Source organism: Camelus ferus, chromosome 18 (assembly GCF_009834535.1).
Source record: "Camelus ferus isolate YT-003-E chromosome 18, BCGSAC_Cfer_1.0, whole genome shotgun sequence".
Taxonomy (NCBI): Eukaryota; Metazoa; Chordata; class Mammalia; order Artiodactyla; family Camelidae; genus Camelus; species Camelus ferus.
Window position 1 is genome coordinate 5,408,318 of NC_045713.1, and position 27,712 is coordinate 5,436,029.

The window sequence follows — 27,712 nt, forward strand, 5'->3', positions numbered from 1 at the left end:
ACCCCAGAGCTCAGTTTTGTCATTTGCCCAAGGATCAAAAGGAGCCATGATTCAAACTTAGGTTTGTTTTGTACCAGACACAATGCAGACCCCAAAGGTGCCATCATTTTTCAAGGTCAGTAAACCCAAGTCTGATTCCCAGACAGAGGCGCTTTCCAATACATACTGTTTTACCCCTTTCCCCCAACCCTACTTCATTCTTTGAGTGGGGGAAGGGGAGAGAACACCCACATCCAATCAAACCTTCAAAAGCAAAGGAAAATTTCCACTCATTTAAATAAAACTAAGTGGCACTGACATCAGATCTGTAAGTTTATTTGCTCAATGTACGACAGCTACATAATGACTCACATTCATGATATTCCATCACTGAGGAAAACTGCTAAGAATGGTCCGTGTGTGAAATAATTCCTTAGAGAAACACGGAGTTGGAAAAATAATCACTGATTAGACCTTAAAAATAGTTCACTGCATAACATGACAAAAAGCACAAAGGCTCATTCAGAGAACATACTCATTGTTCTCCTACACTGTAATAGTTGTAATTTCACCATGACAAACACCAGACATTAAGATTAAGCTAACACTGGTGTTTCTTTTGCTCCCCCCCTTAAAAACAAAATATATAACTGCATGTCACTATAGCAACATCCAAAACAGATCAATTTGTTACGATCACTATTTGGTAGAGCAAACTTTACCCCCAAAAGGAAAAATTAAATTAAAAAAACTTTTAAAAATTTGAAGACTTAGTTTTTTTTGTCATAGGAATACATTAACACCTACAGTATAAGTTAATAAATTTCAAGCTACTGTATAGAAATACAACACTAGCATGCACAATATTGTATCAATAGAGTAATGGAGGAGTAATCATTTCACTGGACAGTATCATAGGCAAGTGCATTTCTTTAAAAATAAAGAAAAGAAAAGAAACCATTCAAGCTGCTTAAATATCAAGTCTCCCATCCCCTCTTCATTTTTAGCCCTCAGATACGGTTTTATCTTGCATTATTCTAAAAAAGCAGCCAGAGCCAAAGCTGAAATTTAAAATAAAAATAGGTTTTGTAATTCCAGTAAATCATTTCCAAATGCTACAAGGAAGGACACAACACTACTCACTGGACATGAAGATAAATTAAGGAAAGCCCCACCTACCCCCCCAAACCTTTTCCCATCATGGCATGGACTTCAGGCCCTTGTTATAGCACAGAAACTATAAAGTTCTCTGTTAGTTCTTCTGGTAGGTTTGGTTAATCAGGACTTTCACGCTAGCATATGGAGGGGACCTTCTAAGGAAAGTCATGCTGGGTAAACTGTGCCACACGATGTTACAGAGCATCGTCACACTCTTCTATCTTCACTGTCACCTGGATCCCGGTCAATGTGTTCATTTCAAAACTGGAAGCTCCATTCTGGTTTTAACAAAAGCACTGTCAGGTTTTCCTCAATTACTAATTCCTCTCCTTGCCTAAATAAAACAAAGAAACAAACAAATCTGGTGTCGTTACCTATCTCGGGAGTTCATGCTGTTACTGATCTTATAAAAAAAGGCTGAACGCACGTGCAACGGGTCGTGTTTTCAAAAACACTTACCCAAATTGAGAACAAAGGACCTAAGGCTAACTGAAGACAAACTTGTGGAAATAGCATCATGGTTTCCTTCAGTTCTAAAATGTGCACAGACTGCACAAGTGAGATCAATCTCCAATGTCTATGCTTTCGTTAAAAAGAAAAAAATACATAGAAAAAGTTTTGGTCAAATAGGAGTTAAGTATTCATTATCTGATGATTATAGTTTATTTTCCTACAACGATTATTTGGGGAAGGAGTGTTTTCACGGAGGAAAAACTGACACACAAGGCTCCCAAAATTGGACAGAATGTTTATGACTAGAGCTCTTCCTTTAGGATTTTTCTACCAGTAAGCGTCTAGCACCTGAATTTTCTCACACTGCACCACGAACTTCCTCAAACGATCACCAACTTCTATACCCCAACAGCTTTTCAACCCAACCGAGTGCGTGCCTTCAGCATACGGTACAGCGGGGAAGACTCAAGTGAGAGGGAGATGGCAGTGTAATCCCTGAGGAAGGAGCTGTGGCAGCTTAAAAATCAGGATTTCTCTGAAAATACCAACACAAATGACATACAGACCTGAATTTTCTCTATTTTTGCGGTGGTTAACGTTTCTATTAAAGTGATTAATAATTTTTGTGGTGGATTTAAGTTAAGAAGAAAGAAGGACAAAAATCCCACAGCCACCTGCCAAGCACCTAGTAACCAAAACCTAAAGTAGCTTTGATTCTCCTCAGGCAAGCCTTTTGGCCTAGGAGACAGATTAACAGTAAAACCAACCTGGATAAGGCTCAATAAGGATGAAAAGCCAAAATAACTAGCAAAGAAAAATACACAATCAATGGCTTGATGTTACATATGGCTGTAATGTAGAAATACTGTAAACTGCAATTTAGTGTTAATACTGTCAACTAATCAGAAACTTCTGAAAACTGGCAAGGCCTAAACCATAAGGATAAAATATACCTTATGTTCTAAGTCTATCAGCTTGGGATTTCAGCTATTCCATGTCTCGTAGAGTACACCCTGAAAAAAATGCACAGCTAAACAGGTGAGATAGAAAGTACCCAAAACTTAAAAGACAAGAGCCTATGTACATAAAAATCCTTACTGGAACCACAGAACTTACTGAATGAGGGCCATTCCGTTTTAAGTTTTCTTTTCATCTTAAAACCCTATTTTCTAGCAATAAGTTAAATTAAAGACAGCTCCACTTGCATTAATCTACAGAACAGTCCATATGCCAGTGTGAGGCTGCTATTCCAATACCAGCACAGCTAGCCTGACTTTCCACTAGTGGTATTTTGGCAAAAATGTCAAAGAGGCGATCAAAGACAGGACAGGTCGTGGGTTTCTCCCTAGGAAGGTCACCCCTCCCTTTCCCTCCCCCACCCGACCCCCAACTCATGGGAAAAAAATAAAGACTGCAGTAGTAGCATCAGCGTGCGCTGCCAGTCCACCTGGGGGCCTTAATTGTTGCCTTCTCCACCGTCGTCGTCTTGCTGATCGCTCGTCCAGAGCGTTAGGTTGTCGCGGAGAAGCTGCATGATGAGCGTGGAGTCCTTGTAGGAGTCCTCGTTGAGAGTGTCGAGCTCGGCGATGGCGTCATCGAAAGCGGTCTTGGCCAAGTGGCAGGCTTGCTCCGGGGCATTCTGGATCTCATAGTAGAAAACGGAGTAGTTAAGGGCCAGGCCTAATCTAATGGGGTGAGTGGGCTGCATGTGCTCCTTGCTGATCTCATGGGCTTCGCTATAGGCCTTCTCAGAGGACTCAACGACGGTCGCCCTCTTCTCCCCAGTGGCTACTTCGGCCAGGTAGCGGTAGTAGTCCCCTTTCATCTTCAGGTAAAACACTTTGCTCTCATACTGGGTCTCACTGCAATTCTTGATCAGGTAGTTATCCAGCAGGCTCAGCACATCCTGACACACCGCCTCCAACTCCTTCTCTATCTTTTCACGGTAAGCTCGCACCATCTCTATCTTCTTCTCATTACCATCTGCAGATGTCTTCTGCTCAATGCTACTAATGACCCTCCAGGAGGAACGACGTGCCCCAACCACATTCTTGTAGGCCACAGAGAGAAGGTTTCTTTCTTCATTGGACAGTGGCTCATTCAGCTCTGTCACCTATTAGGGGGAAAGGATAAAGAGCTGTTACGGTACTGATAATGTCAGTTGGGTTAATCACATCTTAATGCCACTAAAACACAAAGAGACCTATCAGTTGATTAAAGTAATTAACAAACAAGTTAAGGCTGTGTGGGTGTATGGAAGGGGGATGGGGGTGGAACGAAGAAGGAAAGAAACTGCAAATGGATCGATGCTGCCTGAACCCCTGCTTCCTCCCTAGAAAAGGATACACATGCTTATTACATAGCTGTTCCATGGAACAACTACCAAGTCTAGCTCTTAGATGACAGATCAAACTTTGATCTCAACTGCAAAAGGTCAATAGTTCTCTCATGTAACATTACAGACATACAAATCCTATAGGTGGCTTATATACCCCGTCAGTTTTTTTTTTAAGAAAACAGAAAGACAGCTTCCTCCTAATCTTGCCCTGTTTACCGAACTTCAGTCCCATCCCTTGGTGGAAATACAGTCAGCTTCAAGTTGATTTCTGAGAAACAAAGAAACTTTTCTGCTCTTCTGTTAAAGCAATATGAATCACAAAGCTTAGAAAGGAAGTCAATATTGGGGGCATGGGATTGACTCTGACGACTCTGACCACTGAGAACTTGGGGTACATGTGTTTGTTAGTGTTTGAATACAATTAGCCATATGATGGAGAGGTGAGCAAGGGCATTTCTGAGCTGAGGCGGCCAATAGGAATTAATGCTTCTTTCAACTGTGCATTTCTAAAGGGTCTTCATCGTCCCAAAGACTAACGGCCTTGAGGGAACTAAAGGAACAGTACACTGATGTTTTATATTTTTATGACTACCAAACAAGTGCATATAGTAAACAAATTAAATCAAGTGACTAACACTGCACTTACTTAATTTATATTACCTGATTTCTGTGATGTCAGAGCCAGACACCTCTAAGTGTCTGACAACAAAATTTTACAAGGATAGAGCTTTTTTTTTCTCTCTCTCCCTATTCTAAGGTCACATTTTTATTTGTCTGGTTAACTATCATATCTAAACAGGTACATACTAGGTCAGTGGCAACATCAGGAACGCTAGATCATGTGCTACTTCCTAAGTCTTACAACAGACTAGATTAGATGCTTGTCTCACCTCATCGTCTCATGTACCTGTGCTCCAGGGGTAAGCATGGTTAATTGTAAAAAAAAAACAAAAAAACTTCACACTTCTACCTTTTGTTCTTCTGCCTCTGCCTAGAACATTTCCCAGTGTTCCTGCCTACAAAATACTTACACAGCTGTCAAGGACCAAGTTATGCTCACGTCCTCTATCGTATCTTCTCCATCTCTACTCCTCCCGCCCAGAGTTAAACTGGCTACTCTGATCCCTGTGTACATCAACCACAGCAGCCACATAACATTATATTACTTATAGTTGTGAACCATCGTGGGATATAATCCAAAAAGATATGCAAAACTATATGGGGGGGGGTCTGGGATACCAAGAGACTTATCTATGTATGAATCATTTACATCCGGTATGTAGTCCTCTTTCATAAAGGGGCTGGGTGGGAGAGGGTTATGCTTAATGAAACTGGCCCTGTAATTTACACAGTATTTCTCAGGTATAATTAAATCAGAATGTAAACCAGATCATACTTAGGAGTTTATTGCAAGCAATTCTTTCTTTGAGTAAACTGATCATGCTTTGCTTACCAACTCTCACAACATCCAGCAAACATACACTCAAATATTCCTAAATTCATTAGTGGCTTTTCTTATGTTAACCTTTTACTACACAGTACTGATTCTCCACTCTAATACCAGAGGTGGCCTAGGTGAAACAGACGCAGAGCAGGGGAACAGGGTTTTGGTTCTACTGGATGTCAGAGCAGAAGGAGACCAGGAGAGAGGTGCTTTCTACTCTCTGACCCCCTTCCCGACCCTCTGTGGAAACACAGCTTCCCCTGAATAGGAGCCGTATCATCTCACAATCCAATTCTCCATATATTCTAGACTCTGGAGAAACTATTCCCAGCCCTCAGACCACTGTCACTCCTGTGGATTTCTGATGTATATGCAGATAATCCAGAAGATGGGGGTTTTCCAGTCCCACCATTTACTAACGATATTGAGACAAGCTACTTCATCTCTCTGGGCTTTGGTTTGCGTATCTGTAAGACAGATTTCTGCCTCTTTCATAATGTTATTATAAGGGTGTATCAGACGAATGAAAGTGCCCCTGACAAAGTGCTATAGAGATGCGCGCAATTACTTTTGAGAATACCTCGCATAATTTCCCTTCATTTTAATTCTCACCACAGGAGGCCTCTACATTTCTTCCATCATCTCCTCGGTTCTCTTCCTGTATCAAGTATCTCATCTCCATTTCAACCGATTCTCTAGTCTAAGCTCAAACGTCCTTAGCTACCTACCTTACATCACTTCCTTTCCATAAACTTTAGTATCAGACTGCCTAGAATAACTCCCCAGGCTAGCTTTCAAACAAGCTGAGGTCTCTGAAGGCCTTTATCATAGGACACCTACCGCTGTTCACTGAATGTGCAAACACTGAAGACTAGCGGCCTCTAGTGATAACGTGGTAACTGCCTCCAATGGAAGAAGCCACAGAGCCTAAGGCCATTGAGATCGGGTTCTGGCCTTTCCCCTAAATCATGCTGTCCTTATTTCAAGAGCCAGCAACTATTTAAAGCTCAAATGACCTCACCAGCACTCTATACCGTTAGATCTCCTCCTGCTGCAAATGTTCGGCTGCAGAGCCCAAAGGTAGCCACTTGTGCTTACATAAAGTTTGCCCAGTTGCCTCAGACAGACTGGAACATGGAGATTATGAAATGCCAGTATTACCTTTAGACAGAGTGACTCAACCACATTTGGAACACACCTAGCTGTTCTCTGCCATTGAAAAACTAAGTTAGAGGGAAAAACCTTTAACTCTTAAAAAGTCTGCTCGAAGGAAAGTAAGATTTCTCTAAAAACCTTAAATCAGAATTTTATAGAAATCCTTAAGATCAAAATGACTTGTATGAAAGTTAATGTGATTTTCACTTTAAAATAAAAGGGATCTCAACCATACTAGCTTCAAAAGTCAAAAGATCAAACAATTATTCACATAGTGTCCAAAAAAGGTAAAAAAAAAAACCAAGACAGAATGACTATTCAATGTGGGAAAGTGTGAAATATCTATTATCTATCATTTGGGAAGAAAGGTAATGTTTTTCAAAACAGTCACTGAACTATTTCTAAGAATCAACACTTGTAAACATGGTCCCCCAAGTTTACTGTCTTGGCCACTGGAAAATGTGGATAATTTCTAAGTTCTCCAGCATTTTATGTTCTGCTTAAAAACAAAATTAAGGATTCCCTTCTCAACTCCTATGACACTAGCTCAAGTTTAAATTTCTTTTAGTGAGTTAAAGATAGAGAACTATTAGCCAAAAAGGTTAGAAAAATCTGTTATTTTCACCTGTTATTCTGTTATTTAAGAAACAGAACTCCCCAAGTCCCAGCTGCTAAGGAATCAGGTATTAATTACTATCAACTGTTCTCCCCTAAGAGTTGATGAGGAGAGAAATCTTTTCTACCTAAGATTAGCAACCCTTGAGATTCCTGGAAAGCTATTTAGATGCCTTTCTCACCCTATGTCTTGGAGCACACCAAGTCATTCACAATTTCTTTAACTTATGAAGAACTTTAAATTGTAATGAATTCAACTTCAAACGTTTAACCTTCTTAAATAAAACCTGAATTAAGTTTACTTTAAAATGTGCTTCTATCGTGAAGAATCCCATACAGAAGTTATAAACTAAGTTACAGTGGTGAACATAAGACAGCTGATTTAAGGGAAATTGAAAATCTCCACAAGGAAAGAATTTAAGCTCATATCCAAAAAATAAGATAGGAGGGATGAACAGGCAGAAAAAAGGATATTTAGGGCAATGAAACTATTCTGTATGATACTCCAATAGTGGATACATGTCACTATACACTTATAAAAATGCACAGAATGTACAACACCAAGACCGAACCCCAGTGAAAACTAAAGATCTGGGTAATAATGAGTCAAGTGTAACCAGTGTACTACTCCGGGATACTGAGACGTTGACAGTGGAGGAGACTGTGCGTGTGCGGGAGCAGGGGGTATATGAGACCTCTCTGCTTCCCTCTGTAAACCTAAAATTGCTCTAAAAATAGTCTATTTTTTTTTTTAAAGTTAGTAGACACTAGGTATAACGTTTGGCCCTGTCATGCATTTTTTTTTGGTCCTTCTAGGTTTAAAGAACTATCACCTGTCACCTGCAAGGGCCAAGAGGCTATGAAAAGGGTAAATGCAGTGATTACTATATGAACACCCTACACCGAAAATGAAAAGATGACAAGACGGGCATCAATGTCCACATAATAGATAGTTTATCTATATACTGTGCAGGCAGCAGAATAAACCACTATAAGTAAAAGCGACATTTCTGCTTGAATATAATTATCATGTATTCTAGAGGTGATCTACTAAATAATAAACCAAAATTTTTGAAAATAATCTTTAGTTCTATCTTGCATATTTGAGCAAAATGCATTGAACTTGAATTACCGTCTAAGCAGAAAAGAGTTAACACAACAGGCTTAAGACAGCTATCTTTAGAAAGGTCTGCTTGGAAAGTTGACCCTTGGCTAGCATCTGAGAACTTGGGATATTGGGAGGGTTCCCACCAAACCCAGATAAAAATGGCTCACCGTCCTTAAAATTGTTTGTGTAATAATGTGGTTTATGCTAAACACCTATCTTCCTTCTGAGGGTCTTGAATTTGGTATGTGCTAGGCAGAAAGTGCCTATCTAACCAAGTCCCCAATAAACCCCTTGGGCACTGAGTCTCTGATGAGCTTCCTAGTACAGAATGTTTCACACACGCAGCCTGTGTGAGTCCCCTGGGAGAAGACTTAAAAACTTGTGCCTGGTTTCCTCTGATCTACTCTGATCTTTGCCCCAAGCACCTTTTCCCTTTGTATTTCCTGATTTAGCTTTGTACTTTTCACTGTAAGAAATCATAGCCGTGAGTACAGCTACATGCTGAGCCTTAGGAAATCACTGAACCTAGGGGTAGTCTTGGGGACCAATACATATTTCATTCTAGGAAACTTGATATGACATGTCACATAGGTCTGATGACAAGAAAAACCACTGCTTATCAGATTATTCATCAAGCACATACACTGACCATGTGTCCCACCACACCACACTGTGAAGACAGGGCCAGGCTCAAGGTCTCAGGGATGAGAGGAGAGCTGGCTGAGAACCTGGGCTTTTCTGATAGTCACCAAATCCTATGTTCTTTTCACAACTACCTCACAAGGTAGACACTTATACAGGTGTGATGCAGAGAAACGAATTGACTTTTCCCCCAAAATTACACCACTCACACACAGCAGGGCAGGGACACAAACTCAGGACCTCTGGTTTGAAATCCTGTGCCCTTTACTCCCACTGAGTCTCTGATGATGTAATCATTGCAACATTATCAGAGAAAGGGCTAATTTCTTTCATACAGGCAGACCTTCTTTTACTGCACTTCAGATACTGCAGTTTTTACAAACTGAAGGGTTGTGGCAAACTTGTGTTGTCAGATTGATGGCTGGCAATTTTAAGCTATAAAGGACTTTTAAATTAAGATATGTACTTTCTAAAGACATGTAAACATAACTTCTGTATGCACTCAGAAACCAAAAAATGTGTGCGACTCACTTTATTGTGATACTTGCTTTATTGTGGTGGGCTGGAGCTGAACCCACAATATCTCCAAGGTCTGCCTATACATAAAGAACTCCTACAAAGAATTTAAGACCAATCAGTAATAGAAAAGTGAGCATAAGGAATAGACGATTTAAAAAAAAAAACAAAAAAACAGGAGTACCCAATCTCATTCACTGTATAAATGTTAATTTTTCTTTAATCAGACTGGCAAAACTTAAACTTTGATGACTCATTGTAAAGGCTGACAGTGTGGATAAACAGGCGTTCTCATCCATTGTTAGAAACCATAAATTAGTACAAACTTTATGGAGGGCAATTTGGAAACAACTATCAAAATTACAAATACTAAAAGACCTTCTGACTCTGACACTCCATTTCTAGAAACTGCATTTGATTCACTGCATCATTTGTAACAGCGGAAGTCTGGAACCTAAACAGTCTTTCGATGGGAGACTGGTTAGATTATCCATACAATGGATTTCTAGGTATCCATTAAAAAAGTATTTGTATATTCTCAGTGTATTTCTAGAATGGTCTGAAAATGTGGCTGGGAGGCATTCAAGGCTGAGGAGGTTGAATTTTGACCTGTTACCTATTCAAATAAACCCTCTCCATAGTTGATCCAGGCAATCACATCCACCATTAAAGTTTAAAGTTAATTTTGAAAACCAAGTTTTAATTTTCCAGAAAAGCCCAAAGCCAGTAGTTTTATATAAACAAGCTTTTTGGGGGGGGGGGGGGGGATTAGATTTATTTGTTTACTTTGAACTCAGGACCTAAGCATGCACACTGAGCTATATCCTCCCCCTAAACAAGCTTATTGATGTAAACAACTCACACCCACATCTGCTGCTCTGTGCTCACCACCCCACCTCCACCAAGAACATCTTAAAAAAAAAAACAAAAAACTTTTATTAGGTATATAAAAACCTTTCATCTTTTACAGATTAGGGCTGATAACATAAAATATGTACTACAGATTTCAGCCCTGTTTTATTGAACTACTTACTATTTCTAATATTCTTCCAGTTTATTCCCCATCTAATCTTACGGTTTCCAAATGTCGTTTGTCCTTTCCCATGGTTATACTTCTTATACTCGTATCACATCTTACTGCACAGACAAGGACAATATTAATAATGCTTATAATGAGCATCTTTGTTTTGAGTTTAATGGAATGCTTCCAGTATTTCATTCTTTTTTTTAAATTGAAGTATAATTGATCAGTGTTGCATTCTTAAACACTGCCTCTTGGTTTAAAAGATATTTCACTATCATGTTAAGTATTCATCTGTTTCATATTTTTTAAAATAACTTTTGTGGTCTCAGAAATGAGTTCTTCACCAAAATTATAATTCCTCTTTTGGCCCTCCAGATAACATTTTATGATTTAATATTGTTATTTCCATTTTAAAGTTCAGAAAATTAAGGCTCAGAGCCAAATGAATGGAATACAAATTTCATGGTTCAAAAACCCCATGTGTTTTCCCCTATAATATGACTGGTTCTTAACCAAGCAGGAGAAGCTTTCTGTAAAATACTTTCTACCTCTGCCCCTCAAAGATTCAGGGATCCACACGTATCTTATTTCTCCAGATTAAGAACTGCAGCTCAGTGTTCCTCAAAATGCTGAGTTACTACATGCCTCAGTATTTCCACTCTTAGGTATAAATAAGAGAAATGAATATAAGGTCCACACAAACACTAGCACATAAACGTTCACAGCAGCATTAGTCAAAACAGCCAAGAAGTGGAAACAATCCAAATGTCAACAGATGAAATAATAAATGTAGCATTATCCATACACTCGATTATAGACAAAAAAGGAACAGGCACAAAAAGGAAGAAAGTACTGATACACAGGACAACACAGATGACAATGAAAATATTAGGCTCATGAAAGAAGCCTGTCTTGACACAACATTGTAAAATGACTGTAACTCAATAAACAAAAATATTAAAAACAAACAAAAAAAAAGAAGCAACCTGTCACCAATGACCACACATTGTGTAATTCCAGTTATATGAAATGTCCCAAGCAGGCAAATCTATAAAAACAGAAAGTAAATTAGTGGTTGCTTAGGGCTTTTTTTTTTTTTTTTTTTAAGGTGGGAGCGGATTTGTTGGCAGTGATTGCTAAGGATACAGGGTTTCTCTTGCAGGAATGACAATGTTCTGGAATTGAGATAATAGTGATGGTCACACAACTGTGAACATAATAAAAACCAGTGAACTGTACACTTTAAGTGGGTGAACTGTATGGTATGTGAATTGTATCTCAATAAACCTATAAAAAAATAAAACTGTGACAGTAATCACAGTCTATACAGCACTTTCACACACCAGTAATTAAATACTAGCTCATTTGTTTGACAGGTTCAGAACTCCAAATATTCCTGCTTCATAATATGTGGGCTTTTACAAAGAAAATTCATTATAATAGAGCACAGACCTCTACCTCTTATATTTAATCCTCCTCTTGTGACTTCAAATAAACTATATAGTCTGACACAGATTAATATTTCTCAACATGCTTTCCAAAAATGAGAACAAGATCGTTGTTTATTGCTCAGGTATAGTTAAGCAAACTTCAAAAGGGTAAGAATTTTACATTCCCTACCAGGGTTATTTTTCATTATGAAGCATTCAATTTCACTATTATGGGGGAAAAAGTCAAGGAGAGAAACATACTAAAATAACAACTTGTCAAAGTGCAGACAAGCCACACACACATACCAAACCTGGGCTCCTCTCCCTCTGGCAGACCCTGCTGGGTGAAGGTCTTTCACCTTCTACTTGTACACCTGTGAGAATTCCGCTTAAATCCACCGCTAGATATTAACTTCAGAAGTAATGTGACTTCACACTAAAGCCAAGTTTATTGCCTTACAATGGCCATTCACTGGCCTTAGGAATTTTACTTCCTGGGGACAGAATCAATTCTTCAAGTAGGTAAAGATAGTCTTTATACCCCTAGGTCTTCTCTACTTACGGTTTCTATGATCTGGATACAACTCCCCCACCATCCTCTTTCCCCAAAATATGCTCAGTACTCTTCTGCCTGATATTAATACTTCAAACTTTAACCAACCAGGCTATGTTCTGAATTCAGCACAAATGAACTAGTATTTACAACCACTAGTTTTTACCATAGATTTTTTTTTGGCGGGGGGAGAAGAAACTAAACAAGCTGGTATACGTGAAAGTGCTGTGTAAACCATGGTACAGTGCATTCTAAAAAGAGCTCTATTTAGACAATTATCTATTGGGCAGAGGCCAGGCATGCTGCTGAACACCCTACAATGCACAGGTCAGCCCCGTGCAAGTGCAAAGAATAATTTGGTCCAACTGTCAATGTTGCAAAGGTAGAAAAACCCCGCTCCAAGTCATTACTACCCACACCAGGTCTCACACTCTTCCTCATATTACGTCCTTCCCTGCTCTCATGCTTTCCCCACCACCTAAAATGCACTTCCAGAATCCATAAAGAAAAATTCCCTATATGTTGTTCTTCAAGTCCTAATTCAGATACTTCCTAAAGCCTGCAGAATTCTCAGGCAGAACTTAATTTACTGCTTCCTCTGTGTACCAGTAACTTTCACCTTGCACTTTTTACACTGCTTATTTCTAATGCCTTGTGGTGTGACTCTATACTTTTCTTTTCCCCCAAAAGACTGAAATCCTTATGGGCAGGGAGTACACTTCACTCATCTGTAAATCACAGTACCTGAACAGTCACTTCTGAATGTTTGTTAAGTGACATGAATCTACACAGGATGTATCCAGTCCAGACAACTTTCCGACCCTGTATGTATCCCCTTCCTTTTTAATATGATTTTGCAGCTCCCTGCATTGAGAATTGGAATATATTTCTCCACCTCTATAATCTGAACCTGATCATGTGACTTGCTTTGGCTACTTAAGAGTTAGCAAGCGCGAGGCAAGCAAAGGCCTGAGAAGTGCTTGTGAATCGGGGCTCACTGCTGGGAACCCTCCAAAGCTGAGAAAACCTGGGTTAACCTGGAGATGAGACCATGAAGTGGCCTTGGCCCCACATGGGGTTAAGACCACTGTAGTTCATCCAGCCCCACTGGATCAAGCCTAGGCCAGAACTACCCAGCCAGTCCACAGAACTAAAATCAGAAATATTTGTTTTAGGTAGTTTGATTAAAAAAACAACAACACTAATCTTAATACGGCCATTGTTAAGTATCATCTGCACCAAATGTAACGGAACAGTTGAATTTTAGGGCCAAGGTACAGGACTTGAAGCAAAAATAAGGTCACTTCAGATGGAGGGTATAGTTCAGCAGCAGAGTGTGTGCCCAGCATGCACAAGGTCGTGGGTTCAATCCCCAGCACCTCCACTGAAAATAAATAAACCTAATTATCCACCCCAAATAAAAAATTAAAAAATAAGGCCACTTCATTAGCCCAGATTCCACCCGTTACTCCAGTCTGATCTCACTTTTTAATAACTGGGACATGTGCCAAGGCTCTGCAGCTCATCCTATAACCCCAACTTCAGAGCAAATATACTAATACTCTAGCGCTCCCTTGGCTGGCAGTCAGAGAACTCTGTTCTAAAAATTAGTTAAATCAAAATTAGTTACACAGGATCTTATACAAATCCATACTGACTCCTTCACCACCATCTCCTCTTTCGTGTCTTTTCTGTTTCTAAAGTTTCTCCTGGAATCAATGTCATGTTCAATTCCTTAGGATTGTTTACCTGTGTCCAGAACTCTGGTTCCACTTCCCTATCCAAGGCTATTCCCTCAAATTAATTATAAACACCAGTTCAGTCATTTCATCAATTCTGACAACATATGTATCCCCAAACCACACCTCTGGCCTCATTCACAACCATTCACTTTAAAAAGCAAACTTTTATTATCCTTCAGTATTACCTACCAGTCCTCACTCCCACCTACTAGACTTGCTCTTGAACCCCACTTCCTTTTCCTCTCAGCCCTGTCCCTCTACACTTTATTCTTTCCTTCTGAGGTTCAACAAGATCCATCTAATTCAATTATTTTCGCATTTATATCAACATTCCTACACCCTATCCTACTACGCCATCTCTGAAACACCCATTCAATCAATAGAACCACCCAGCCTGCTTTCTACTCTTATACCCAAAATACAGGTGAGGGGAGGGAGGGAGAGATCAATAAAAAAAATTATAGACTGTAGTCACTACAAACTAAGTTTCTTTTAACCTCAGCTGGGCCCTTAGCACTCACTGCCTGGCAATCCTTGCTCACTCTGGCCTCTTCAGAAAAAGGCGACCACAGACAAGGAAATTTCACGGCCTTTACTCAACAAACAACTCCATCTACCACTGCCTCCTCCCTGTATGCAAACAAGATGCTTCTTCCCTCTCAAGATATTCCTATCAGTCATTCTCTTTTCTGTACTTTACCATTAATATGTAGACTAAGTTCAGGTTTAAAATAAATGATGCCTTTTAACTGCCTCACTTCCTTACCATTTCCTCACCTTTCACCCACGCCTCACCCCACTACCACTGTCATCAACTGTCTTCCTACCTCACATATCCCCAAGTTCTCTTATGTCTTCAATAAATCTATTTTATTTGGGGTGGGTGGGAATTAGGTTTATTTATTTATTTTTAAATGGAGGTACTGGGGATTGAACCCAGGACCTTGTGCATGCTGAGCAGGGATTCTACCAATGAGCTGTACCCTCCCCTGGCTACCATCTTAAATCTTAATTCCCAAGGAATCCAACACTGCAGACTGATCACCCTTTCTTGATGCTCTCATCCCTTTGTTAGCTTTCTTGTTTGGTTTTCTATCACCAACTACATTTTTCCTCCTCATTCCAGTCACTACTGATGTGCGATTCCCCGGGTTTCACATTTTGCCTTTGACTCTTGATTTTTCCCTAGATAACCTAATTACACCTAGTTTTGACTGTCATGAATTCATAGACCGTCAGCTCTAGGAGGGCAGGGGATATTACCTTCTCCTAGCCTTAGGCTAGAGCCTGGTCGTTAGTGGTTCCTAAATAAATGTTTACTTAATGAATAATACATTATTAACACATCGCTTACCCCCTGCCCCGCACTGTTCTAAGGGCTTTTCATGTATTAAGTTGTAGCCTGATGTCTCTATTTAAATCCACTTAAATGCTTCCTCCAACACAGCATGACAGCAACTGACTTTACCTCCATCATTTCTCCTTCTTCCTCCTTTCATCTCTAGTCATATTCTCTCTCTCAAATCTGCCCTCCCTGTCCCTGACCAGGTACTCATCCCTTCAGACTAGACCTGAAATACTAATCAGTCTCTGTCCCTCTGCCCCACTGTCCTATTCAATTTCCACACTGCTGCCAATGCTCTCTCCAAACCAAAAATCGGATTATGATCCTCCCCTGCCTAAAATCCTTTAATGACTCTCCATAGCGTAAGAAAACACCCAAACTCCACTTGAACTTTTGTGAACTGGCCCCCATTAATCTCTCTGGATTCATTTCCTAACATTCTCCCAGTGCAACCAACAGGGACTGCAATAATGCAACAGACCTGCTCCTTGTACGTTCTGAAACTGAACAATGCTATTCCCTCTGCCGGGACATTCCTGTCTTCAACCTTGTCCCTTCCCTCAAGCCCCCCTGGATGACACCACTCTGCCTTCACTTCTCTAAATCTCCCCTGATGCCCAGGGTGACTACAATGTCCTCTTCCGATTCCACAGCACTGGGCTGACGTTCACTTTTTTTGTGTGGAATACTCCCATAGATGTTCAATAATCCCCCCTCACAATTCTATCTGCCCTATGTGATTTCTGGATGAGTACCTTTCATTTCTTCCACCATCTAGAACATTAACAAAATATTCAATTAGCATTCTTTTCTTCCTTTAATCTTCACCCAAATCCCCTCAAAACACATCTCCAGTTTGTGGATTCCACACAAGACTATATTAATTTTGATGTATAAAAACATCACAGCTTCCCATTTCTTTCAAGTGACATACTCTTCCATTCAGTTTGAGTGGCATCCTTTGACCTCTTAGCAACACCTATTAAGACTCGAACGACAAAAACCACAACACTTACCTCCTTATGCTAAAAACTGCAAGTTCTCCTCTGTACTTAAAACATACCATAATCATGGCACCAAATGTTTTCTAAAACCAGACTATACTCATATTGAGTAATTTTTCTTAGGACTGTCCTAAAAGAAGTTTGTTCTGTGTATTTAAAACCTAGACTACATAACCACCCTTTCAAGGACAACTAAATGGAATAATACTAAACATGCAGCAGTTTGGAGGATTTTCGAAGCTTCCATGAACAATGGAACATTGACTAAAATTAATGGAAACAGATCAATGAGACAACAGCTAAAAGATCACCAGTATCCACATATACACTTTACCTATGACACTTTTTGAAAACTAAAAGCCTTTTAAAAGAGCCAGAGATTTAGGGGGAAAAAATACTTTTAATTCAAGCCTTAGGCAAATTATTTAAAACATTTCCACCTGTAAAATGGAGCCATTACTTTCTAAATGTGAAATTAAACAGGGAAAGTATACAAAGATGCTTCTCAAGTGATAGTAAATATCCAACTATGTTGCAGTATTTTATCCAAGAATGTGTAACTTAAAATCTCTTTTCTTCCCCAAAAGATTATAGTCAATGCAGAAATCTACACAACAGATGTAAAAAGGTAAGTCATATCAAAAAAGTACCCTAGGTTTTCCATTATGGTCCAAATGCTTAGTTAACTCATCAACATTTCAGAGTAATGCTATGCCATAACAACTCAGTAAATAATGGTACTGACTTGATTTTCACAACAGATACAAACGCTTGCTAAAAAAGCTAATTTTAGTCATCCTTTATTAAAATATACATGTATATATAGCCAGATCATAAACAGAAAAATCTGATCAAAAGGCAAGAGTATCATTAAGTTCCAAATAAGAAATAGTTATAATTCAGCGTTTTTGAGAATCTACATGCTAGACATAAGTTCTAAGTAAGTAATGTCAGTAGAAACATATTTAATGCAAGTTTTAAAATTCAGTCTATTACTATAGCTGTTTTGGAGTTTATCACATTGTTTTCCCTTCCTCAATAAATGGATCTAGTTCCAAAAATCTAGTCTTTTTCTGCAGGACCTTCAAATGATAAAAAATAAAACGGCAGTATATTCACTACCTACCTACCTATTCATACACACAACCAATAGTATACTGACTTTAAGGCAAAAATGATTTAAAATGCTTGGCAAAAAACAGAACCAAACAAAAGCAAAACCTGTTTACCCACACCATCCTCAACAAATCAGTTGGGTTTTAGCATTTCTATCAGATTGGGGATAAAAGCCAGAATTGACAGAAGATATCTCCCTTAACTGCCCTTTCTTAAAAAGGGGGGGGGGGGAGGCAGTAAAAAATGAAGAACAGTCCTGTAACGACAGAACCCTTTTCTAAACCTACAGAACAGCATCTTCTTTCCTCTCCCCATTCACAACCCATCCAGTCTCCTCATGAGCAAAGGCTGATAGGAGGAAACACTTGGATGTCAACTGAAGGGAAACACTCATTTTTAAATCAAGGAAAAAATTAAATTGTCTGCCGTCTGGATTAAATGCTTTAGGCTAGAAGCTACACTTTGAGGCTGCCAAACTTGAATGTAAAGAGATCTCGCTGGCAACTGGGGCATTTGTGGCAAATAAGGAATAATTTTAGGTCAATAAAAGCCATCTTGCAAGATGGTAAATCCCATGGGGACTAGAAGAGTAGGAAAGTATATAGATACAAAATTGGCCAATATGCTGACAAATGGTGAGACTGGGTAAACGGGGTTATATTATGCTATTATCTTTATTTTGCATATATTTGAAAGTCCCAGTCTTAGTTGTTTCCTTTTAACTTGTTTTAAAAGGCACTCATTCCAACCACAAGAAAGCAGAGACTCGCTGCAAGTAAACTAGCAGTCAAGTTTTCAATCTCATTTTTTCTTTTTGAAGCAGAAAGGGCAATAGGGTATCCTTTAACTTTGAACCACGTGTATGTAATATCTAAACAATTACGTTTCAAAACTTTTAAGAGATAAATACCGGCACTAGTGATGGTTTCAAGTTCCTTAAAAATTATTCTTATTCTTTCAACAATTCCACTTTAGGGTGTCCGTCCTAATATACAATCTGTTTGAAAGCTTTCACCACAAAGATATTCATGGCAATATTATTTACAAATCTGGAAACAGCGTAAGTGCTAAATTAAAAATAATTAAATTATAACACACTTACAGTACTGTTCAGCCACTGAAAATACTAATAACAGAAGAAAATACCCTCGGAATATCAAGGGAAAAAGGCAAGGTACAAAAGCAAACCTAAACCCTGTAGAAATTATTATGGTGATCCTTGTCATTTACCCTCAATTTTCTAGGGTCCTAAAAGCCAGGCATTTTTGTCATCAGTAGTCAGTCCCACTGATGACAGTGTTCCAAAAACCAGTCTCCCTTAGATCACAGCATCCCCAAGTTCAAGATATTCTAGAATTTTCCTTCCTTACTCACTTGTCCCCTCACTCCCACCCAGCTTTCCTTGTCTGAGTGCTTTTCTGCTGTTCTTAACCTATCTTAATTCCCCTTGTCCTTACAGTTGGGTCATTTTCAACCTACTGGGAAAAATCTAGTCTCTAAACTTTAAAGATTCTATTTTTATTACACAGATATTGTTAGAAAAACCAGATGTAAGTCATATGTGAAGAGTGGAGTATGATTTGAAAATAACACCTCTCCATGAGTCTATCCATGCCAGAAAGAGCCTCACGTAAAAATGTCGCAGCTGGAGTATGGGCTTGTTTGCATGGGACTGTCCATGCTGGGCCTTCACTGCGAAGACATACTCATGGACGATTTCATGTTAGCCCGCTACGAGAGGAGCTCTGTGCTGAACTGAATGGTACTCCAACAATTCAGTCAAAAAGACTTGAAGCTTATTTCTACCTCCTTTAAGTATTGGTACCCTAGGCAACTTTGTTTCCTAGATTTTGGTTATTTGAAGATGGTAGCTTAAATGTCCTATTAATAATTCCTTTCAGAAAGCTAAAGAAGTTTAAAGCAAACCTGCATTTTTCAAAGCCTTCCTCTTGTTACCTCTTAGCCTTCTCTCACTTCTCACAGCAGCACAGCTGCTCTTCACACTCAGCGCTGGGGGGAGGGGGGGAGGGGGGAGGAGGGATTCCTCCTGCGCTACCGTCACCACATGTTCAGCTGCCCACTGCTGTCACTGCCACATTCCCCGGCCTGGCACCCCTGTTCTAGTAGCAGAGTCATTAAGAGGGAAAAGCTGACACTACACCTGGGTCCTACTAAGTTTGGCTTTACACCTCTCCAAAAATAAGACAGTGCTCCAAAGATTGAGAATAAGGGCAATGAGTTTATTTGGAAACTATTTTTTAATGTCCTATTAAAAATCTATGTATGTAAGAATCCTCTCATTTCTGTTCACCTATTCACAACCCAACTAATGCGATGCACCATTATTATATTAACACTATTCAACGTGGGTCAAGAAAAATCTACCTCTGTGGGACACATCCTTATAAGTGATTCTGACAAAAATTTGGCTTAGACATCACCAGTTCTTTTAAAAGGAGAAAAATAAAGACTCATGCAAAGTCCTTAAGATTTACAAATATTTATTGTGCCTGCAAAATCATGGAACCAAACCAATTTAACCACCTATCTTAAAGCTTTCTTTTGGGAATTTCTGTTGATCACTTTTCATGTAACTTTTTTTTTTAACTACTCATATTTATAAATTAGTAAAATCAACATTCAAGGATTTCTGCAAGTGCCAACCTAAAGTAAGACGATTTGGTTTGGTAGCAACCAAAATGACAGGTGATACCTAAATGGAATTTAGGGAAGACAACAGAAAAATGATTATGAGAGGAAATGCCAGAAGGTAGTCTACATAACCTAGAAAGACCAAAAATAGAGGCCCCCATAATTATAGTTTTGAGTATCTGGCAAAGCTCTAGCAAACAGAGCTTAGAAAATAAGACAGTGACTTATGTGTGATTCCCTCCCCTCTTTTGACTACTAGACCCATAAAGTGGTCTTCGCTTTTTCTTCTGAATCTCATGCAACCTGGTAGAAATACAGAAATAATCAGATCCCCTGCCAGATAAAAGGGTTAGGACTGTTGATATTGGGGGTGATTTGTTCCTGGCAGCCTCAGAAGCACCAAAACGATGTACTTTACATCTCATTTACAGGAAGTCCACTGTGGTTTAGAATCCCATGCTTTAACAGCGCACCACTTTAAACACTGCACAGTGTCCACTAGGGGACCCCTGCCACCCAGCAGGGCAATCATGTCTAACAAAGTCAGCCTTGGGGTGGAAAATGAGTAATAAGAACACCAGCCAAATTCCTATAATCTCCAAATAGTTAAGAGTTTGCTCTGATTCCAGGTAACTTGTTCTTATTAATTTGGGTGAGCATCATATAGTTTTTAAACCCTTAACTTTTTAAATGGAAACACAAATCTAGCTAAAATAAGTCCCTTTTTTCCATTTATGCTGAAAAGGTTCAGATGTTAGAAAACAAAGACAAAGGGTTACTGATTACCTTTGGCTGTGAGCACTTCATTACTGACACATTCCTGAATCAGTAATCATGTTTTGAAATTCAGCCAGCTATAGCCAGACCATCATCACTTTTAAAAAATACCATTTTCTCATTTTCTCTAGAGGTGATGGCTACACAACATTGTAAATATACTAAATGCTACTGAATTGTACACCTGAAAATCGCTAGTTTGTCATATGACTTTTACCTCAATAAAACCAGAATCATTTTCTCCATTCTTTAATAATTCAGTTAAGTTTAATAAATAAATAAGGGTTCCTCCAAATACTAGGGGATGAAATCCTCTCCAGGGTCTGGAGTTAATCCAAAGAACTGTAATGAGGATGCACTTTGAGCAATATTTTTTATCTCAATCTAATTCAAAAGACACATGAGATCTTTTAAATAATCAGAAAAAGCATTTAATAGTCATTTCAGTTATTGCAAAGGATAACATAAAAAGCAAACTGTTATTTGTATTCTTTCCACCCCAATTTCAGTGAACTGAAATCACATGACTTAGAATACTGGCTGGCAGGACTCTACCTCTGAAGAGTCTGCAGAGGTGTCATTACTCCATTAGTGATAATGGCTATTGATCTAGCCTCTTGGAAGAGCTAGTAGGAAAAACAGAATATTAAAGTCAGTAAAAATTTTAAAAGTGTATCGATTCCACTAGGAAGACTTCTTAAAAAATATAATTAAGGTAGCCTTTTGCCACCCACTAACCCCCTCACCCTTGAGTTAAATTGCTTAACCCAGTAACTTCAACAAATTTAGTAGCCCAGAACCTTCCCCCATCCCGCCCCCAACAAATACCAGTAGCCTACTTATAATATTAACTTCTCAAGAGGCTACTGAAATCCAAAGGACAGGTTTGTGTTGTCTATTAAGTAGAAAACGTCTAGGTGTAAATGTAAGCCTACACATTTGTCTTGAAAGACTAAACTTCCCTCTTACCTCCTTTTCAAAATATCGCATACATTTCTATCCTGGTCACCCATATACAACTATCACAGGTCCTAACTACTACTAGGCTAATGTCATTAAATGCAAATGCAACCACTCTACCATCTGGATGATCTCAGCCTTAGAAGAACTCACTTAAGTGCTCAAACTTTTCTTTGTATCTTCCTCCTGTATTTCCCACATTCTATGATGAGATGACTTTTATAAACAGAGGGAGAACAAAGTTTCAAAAAGTTACCTTTTTAAAGCATCTACATTTCCTGTTTAATCCTCACAACTTTTCCAAGTAGGTGTTGACCCATTTTATAGATGAGGAAAATGAAGGTCAGAAGTCTGCCTAATTCCTCAAAGTCACAGTAAACAGGTTTGAAAAAGGTCTGCTTTATTTTATAAACTCTTCTTTCCTCCACACTCCATCAAGGAGCAGACACATAAACACAGCAAAAGAGAACCTTTTCAAATACTAAGCTAAAGTGTTCTGTAACGGATTCTCATTCCCCAACATTTACTGAAAATGACCCAGTAGGAAGTCTTAATTTTTTAAAGGTTTTTATTAAAACCTGCCAAGTTAATTTGCAATAAACCCATGTATACAGCTTGCCCCTGCACTATGACCACAAAACACATCCTTGTTTAAAATTTCTATATTTATTCATTCAATGCCCAATTTTAACAGTGAGATCAATGTTTAAAATCATGAATATATTTTATAAACTTCTGAGAAAACTAGAAATAGGAAGGTGGACAGGCATATCTAGAGGTCACTGATGTGCATATCTAGGGATAAATGGGGACCAACTCTCATCTGGTGGAAGATAAAGTGCTTAATTCCACCTGCCTTATCTGCTAATTTCTGCATTACCTTGGACAAATGCCATTTGCATACTCCCTATCAGCCCTTAGGTGCATTGCAGCCTCTGTGTCATTGTGTGTGACATCACTGGGTTGCTATGGATATAGGTGCGAGGTCACTCGCTTTCCTGTGAAACTAGAAGTGTGGAAAAATTAGAAGAGTCTAAATAACACGAACTAAAGGTATTTGCAATACTGATATCCATTAAAAGTGCAATGTATATACTCTGAGCTTTAAAGAGCTCAAATTGAGCTGTGGCAATATTTAGTATTTTATTACAGCAGTACTCCCAATTTCAGAACCAGTTCTCTTCCTTAACAAGCTAAAAATCTTCTTTGTTAATGTAGCTGGCTTAATATAAAAGCATGACATTGTCATCTTTTGTAAACCAGTAAAGTTATTCAATCTATAACACTATACTGCTTCATTAAAAAGGTTTAAATGTGCAAGGTACACTCCTGCATCCGCTGCACACTGGAGATGCATTTTAAAACCTTTGTTACATAAGGCAGGAAGTTAAATATTAAGATAGTGGGAAACCTAAATCATTAGATAATTTTCCATGTTGCATTTATTAATGCTCAATATTTCCCCCCTCCTCTAATATTAAACTGGTTGACCACTCATTAGATAAATGTAGTGTTACTGACGAAATGGTGCAATATAGGCAGGAATCTGCATCTATCTAAGACAAAATGCGACAACTGGAGATCAGTATTCTCTTTTCATCAGCACTGAGGATGCGCTAGTTTTTTTTTTTTTAAGCCTCAAATGCATTTAACAAAACAAATTAAAAAAAAAAAAGAAAGACTTTTTCCCCTTTAAAATAACTCCTCCCAGCCTCCACCCAGTCTAGGCTCTCTGCAATATGACAAATGCAGAATCTTCTGGAATGACTTGATACTGCCTCCCACCATCGCTTTGTTTGCAATATCAGATCAGAGAGATTATTTTTTCAACTTATAGGAATTTCAACAGATGTGTGCCTGTATTTAAAAAAGAAACAGCATATGTCACAAACTGAATCGGTCACTAAATTCACAACCTTTATTTTAAAGACAATACGTACCCTTTCAACACAAAAACATTACGAAAAAGATGACATATTGAGAACAATCAATGAAAACGTTAGCGAGACAAACATTCCCCTTCCTAAAAGCAAGAGGGCTTACTTTGGGGAATGGAGAAAGGAGGAGCCTTTTGTTAAGAAAAACGTGAGCAAGGAGGTTTCGATTTTGCACCACTGAGCCCAGATTTTCAGGAGAGCCTACATTTTTTCCGGGGAGGTTCTAAAGGATCTGTCTGGAGAGGCAGTGGGGCGACTTGGGTGGGGGGAATATTAGAAAACCGGGAGACCTGCTGAGTGAATGGGAAAGGCGCCGCCCAGACACCAGGGAGAAAAGAGGAACCGCATCCATGCGGTCCCCCGCCCCCACACGCCCAGGCTGGGAGGAGGGGAAGTGGGGCACAAAGGATGCGCACGGCCCCCGCACAGGTCCCCAGCAGACCTGGAGGCGCGGCAACCAGAGACCCCGCTCCCGAGACCAGCCCTGCAAGACCCCGCCCCAGCCCGAGCGCGGGGAAGGCCGAGGAGGCAGCGCCGCCGGCCGTGGGGGACGCTCGGGTAGAGGCCGCGTCACACCCGGGTCCTCAGAGCTATCGGGACCTTCCCCAACCCCTCAGGGCGGCCAATCTGCAGTCGCGACAGGCGACTAGCCCTCCGGCCAACCCCACGAAGACCCGCGTCTGCGAAGGAGCTGGGGAGAGGCGGGGGGAGGGGAGGAGAAACTCACGTTCTTCATGGCCGCGGCCATGTCGTCGTAGCGCTCCGCCTGCTCCGCCAGCCGGGCTTTCTGCACCAGTTGCTCGCGGTCCACCATCTTCACGGGCTGGGTCGGTCCGGGATAGGAGACCGGGACGGCCTAAAGGGCTCGAAGGGCGGCTGTGGCGCGGCTGGAGCCCGTGTGCCGGAAGAACCGACCCACGAAGCGAGCAGCTGAGGCGACAACGGAGGCGCGAAGGCTGCAACTCGAGCTGCGACCGCAGGACCGGGCGCGAGGCGGCTGCGGCTGCTGTGCGTGCCGCGGGCGGACAACCCCCTGCGGCCCCGCCCACGCCGCGTGACGCAACGGCCCCGCCCACCCGCCCGCGCACCCCGCCTCGGCCCCGCCCTGGCCCTTCCGCTTTTTGGGCTTCCCCTCCCCTACTCAGCTCGCCACCGCCTTCTGAGCGTACCCTCCTCTGCTGCGCCTCGAACAATCCCCGTTCTCCACTTCACCGGGTTGCTGCGCCCCAGCTTCTCCAGACGACCCCCTACTCCTCCTCCTGCAGACCCCCGCCCCACCAGGCCCGCCGCGCCTGGACCCCTGGGAGTTGTAGTTCATCCTCGGGTGGGGTGATACGTTGAGGAGATCAAGGACAAAGGGGCGGTCAAGACTACATCTCCCAGTGGTCACGGCGCGCAGACATAGGAGGTTTGAGGGGGGCGTCTAATTCTTCGGGCGCTGGGGACCCCTGGCGGGGACGAAGGGTGCATCTGTCCCAGCGAGTGCTGATTCACGGCCCCGCCCTATATGCTCCGGGAAATTACTTGGGGAGGATACTAGGACCTGGGGGTACTGAGGGGAAAGGGCGCGACCACTACTGCTCCAAACTGTCAGGGTTGTGCCTCCCTGAGGGATGGTTGAATTAAGGAGCCAAACCTTGGGGGGCTGTCACCTCCTCGACAAGGTTCCAGCTCCCCATCCCCACCTTGAGGTTCTTGGACCTTATGGGTGAAAATATGAAAGACAAATACCAGTCGGACATTCTGGTTAATTTACAGAAAGGATGCAGCTGTTTGCAGGCTGACCCCAGAGTAGTCCCTTCTTCCTCTCCAGGGTGGAGCGTTGAAGATTCACTTCAGTTACCCAGAGCCTATTGTATGCTTAACACTGGGTTGTGTCTGGGGGTTGCGTCTGTCCCCGCCTAGGATGTACACGCTGAGTTCTGGCTGACTAATTCTTGCTTGTATGCTTCCCTTTTTGACATTCCATGTAGCTCACACACCCCATAGTTTTGACTGCACATTGTATTTATTTCATTTATTCCACACTTCTCTATTGAGCACCTACTATGTTTCAAGCACAGTTCTAAGCAATGGGGTACAGCAGTGAACAAAACAAAAAATTCCTGCCCTAGAAAATAGGCAAAATGAAGATACATGTGTAGAGTACATTAGAAAGTAAAAAGGAGTTTTTAAAAAAAAACAGTGGACATGAAGTGTTGTGTAAGAGAACAGAGAATGAAGGAGTTTCTGTGAAGGAATATTCCAGGCTATATGCTAGATTCTGGAGGAAGAGGGCATGGAACCCTGCCCTCAAGGAATTCAGGATGTGTTAAGTGCTGTTGTTCTGTTTTATTTTTTTTTATTTTTTAAATTCTTTCAGGCCAGAGAGGAAGAGTTCTGAAAAGCTTGTGCAGGGAGTTTGGTAACATTTCCAACCCAGCCCTTAAAGATGTGTAGGATTTGAGAGCAGGCAGAGGGCACAGTCAGCGGGACTAACAGGCAGGTTCCTCCTTGGCATGTTTATTGTTAGGCAAAGAATCCAGTGTGTTTGTTGCCTGAAGTGATGGAGAGCAGGGCTTGAGGCTGGAATCAGGAGCCAGAACATGAAGAGCCCTGAATGGCAGGCAAAGGAGTGAAGTCTTTCTTCTGAAATAAAATAGAAAGCCTGTGAGAGATTTTAACAAGGGCAGAAAATGATGAGATTTGCATCTTCTCTTTTTCATCATTGCTTCCTCCGTGCTGAGCCCGGTGCCTGGTACACCATAAATATGTAGAATATACGAAATGAAGAAATGAATGAATGCACGCGTGCACTTCGGGAGACTGCCCTGGCAGGAGTGGAGGAGATGGACTGAGTGAGGAGTCTGGAAATAGCTCTCTTCTCCCCTCCTCCATCGTAGGATCTAGGCCCTCTCCTCTTACTACACCACCCAGCAAAATGCAATCCTGCTGGTGAATAAACCCTCCCACTTCCTTCTGTCTCTTACTTGAGTGTTCGCCAAGTCATTCCTCTTCCTTTCTCCCTCCCTGCAGACCAGGTCTGAACCATTCTTTCCTGGGCATCACAGGTCCGTGGGAAGGAACCCTTACAGCCAACCCTGGCTGTCCACTTGTGGATTAAATGTGTCAGTGATTCAAGCCCCAGATGCTAAATCTCGGGAACTTCCTGGCACATTTCAGGCTGCCTCTCTGACCTCTCCACCTCAGTTCCTTTCCCCACCAGTCCAATGTGCTTTTTTTTTTTTTAATTTATTTTTTGGGCCAAATCTGTTTGGGAAAAGTAAACCAGATGCAAAGAAAAGGATATTCCAAAGCCAAACAGGAATAACATCTGCGGTCTCCACAGCGGCGAGGCTTCTCTCCAACTGTGCAGGGGTAGAGTTGGCCCTTCCTTCCTTTCCTGTTTTTTTTTTTTTTTTTTTTTTTTTCTTTTTAAAGACTCTAGGCTTAAAGCTGCAGCTGCCCAGCGGCCCCTGGCTGTTCAGAGGGCTGCTTCAGAGGCAAGGCGACTTTACACAGAGCAAATGACTTAATAGTCTGGCTTTCTCCTCCATGCCTGGGTATTGCTGCAAGAAACCTGGAGCAGGGAGGTAAAGAACTAGCGTTCTGGCTTCTGCCTGGCCCCCAGCTCCATTTGCCTATGCCCTCTCTGAGTCTTAATTTCCCCATCTTTGAAGTGAGAAATTCAACCAAGTGAGCGCTAAGTGCTCCGCCTAGCTGTGACAAGGCTCTAGATGCAGCCTGTTCCTCTTCTGAAATGGAGGGCGACCTGCATTCTTTAG

At 40.9% G+C, this 27,712-nt stretch overlaps 1 protein-coding gene across 1 annotated transcript; it reads right to left on the reverse strand.

The window, feature by feature from the left end:
• Positions 1–299: 299 nt before the first annotated feature.
• YWHAG (tyrosine 3-monooxygenase/tryptophan 5-monooxygenase activation protein gamma) lies at positions 300–24,985 on the reverse strand. The gene is made up of 2 exons (XM_032459600.1): positions 24,676–24,985; positions 300–3,703 (listed from the first exon to the last, which is right to left on the reverse strand). Exons 1-2 carry the CDS (start codon positions 24,760–24,762, stop codon positions 3,047–3,049), a joined length of 744 nt encoding a protein of 247 aa, XP_032315491.1. The 5' UTR covers positions 24,763–24,985; the 3' UTR covers positions 300–3,046.
• Between the last annotated feature and the right edge of the window lie 2,727 nt (positions 24,986–27,712).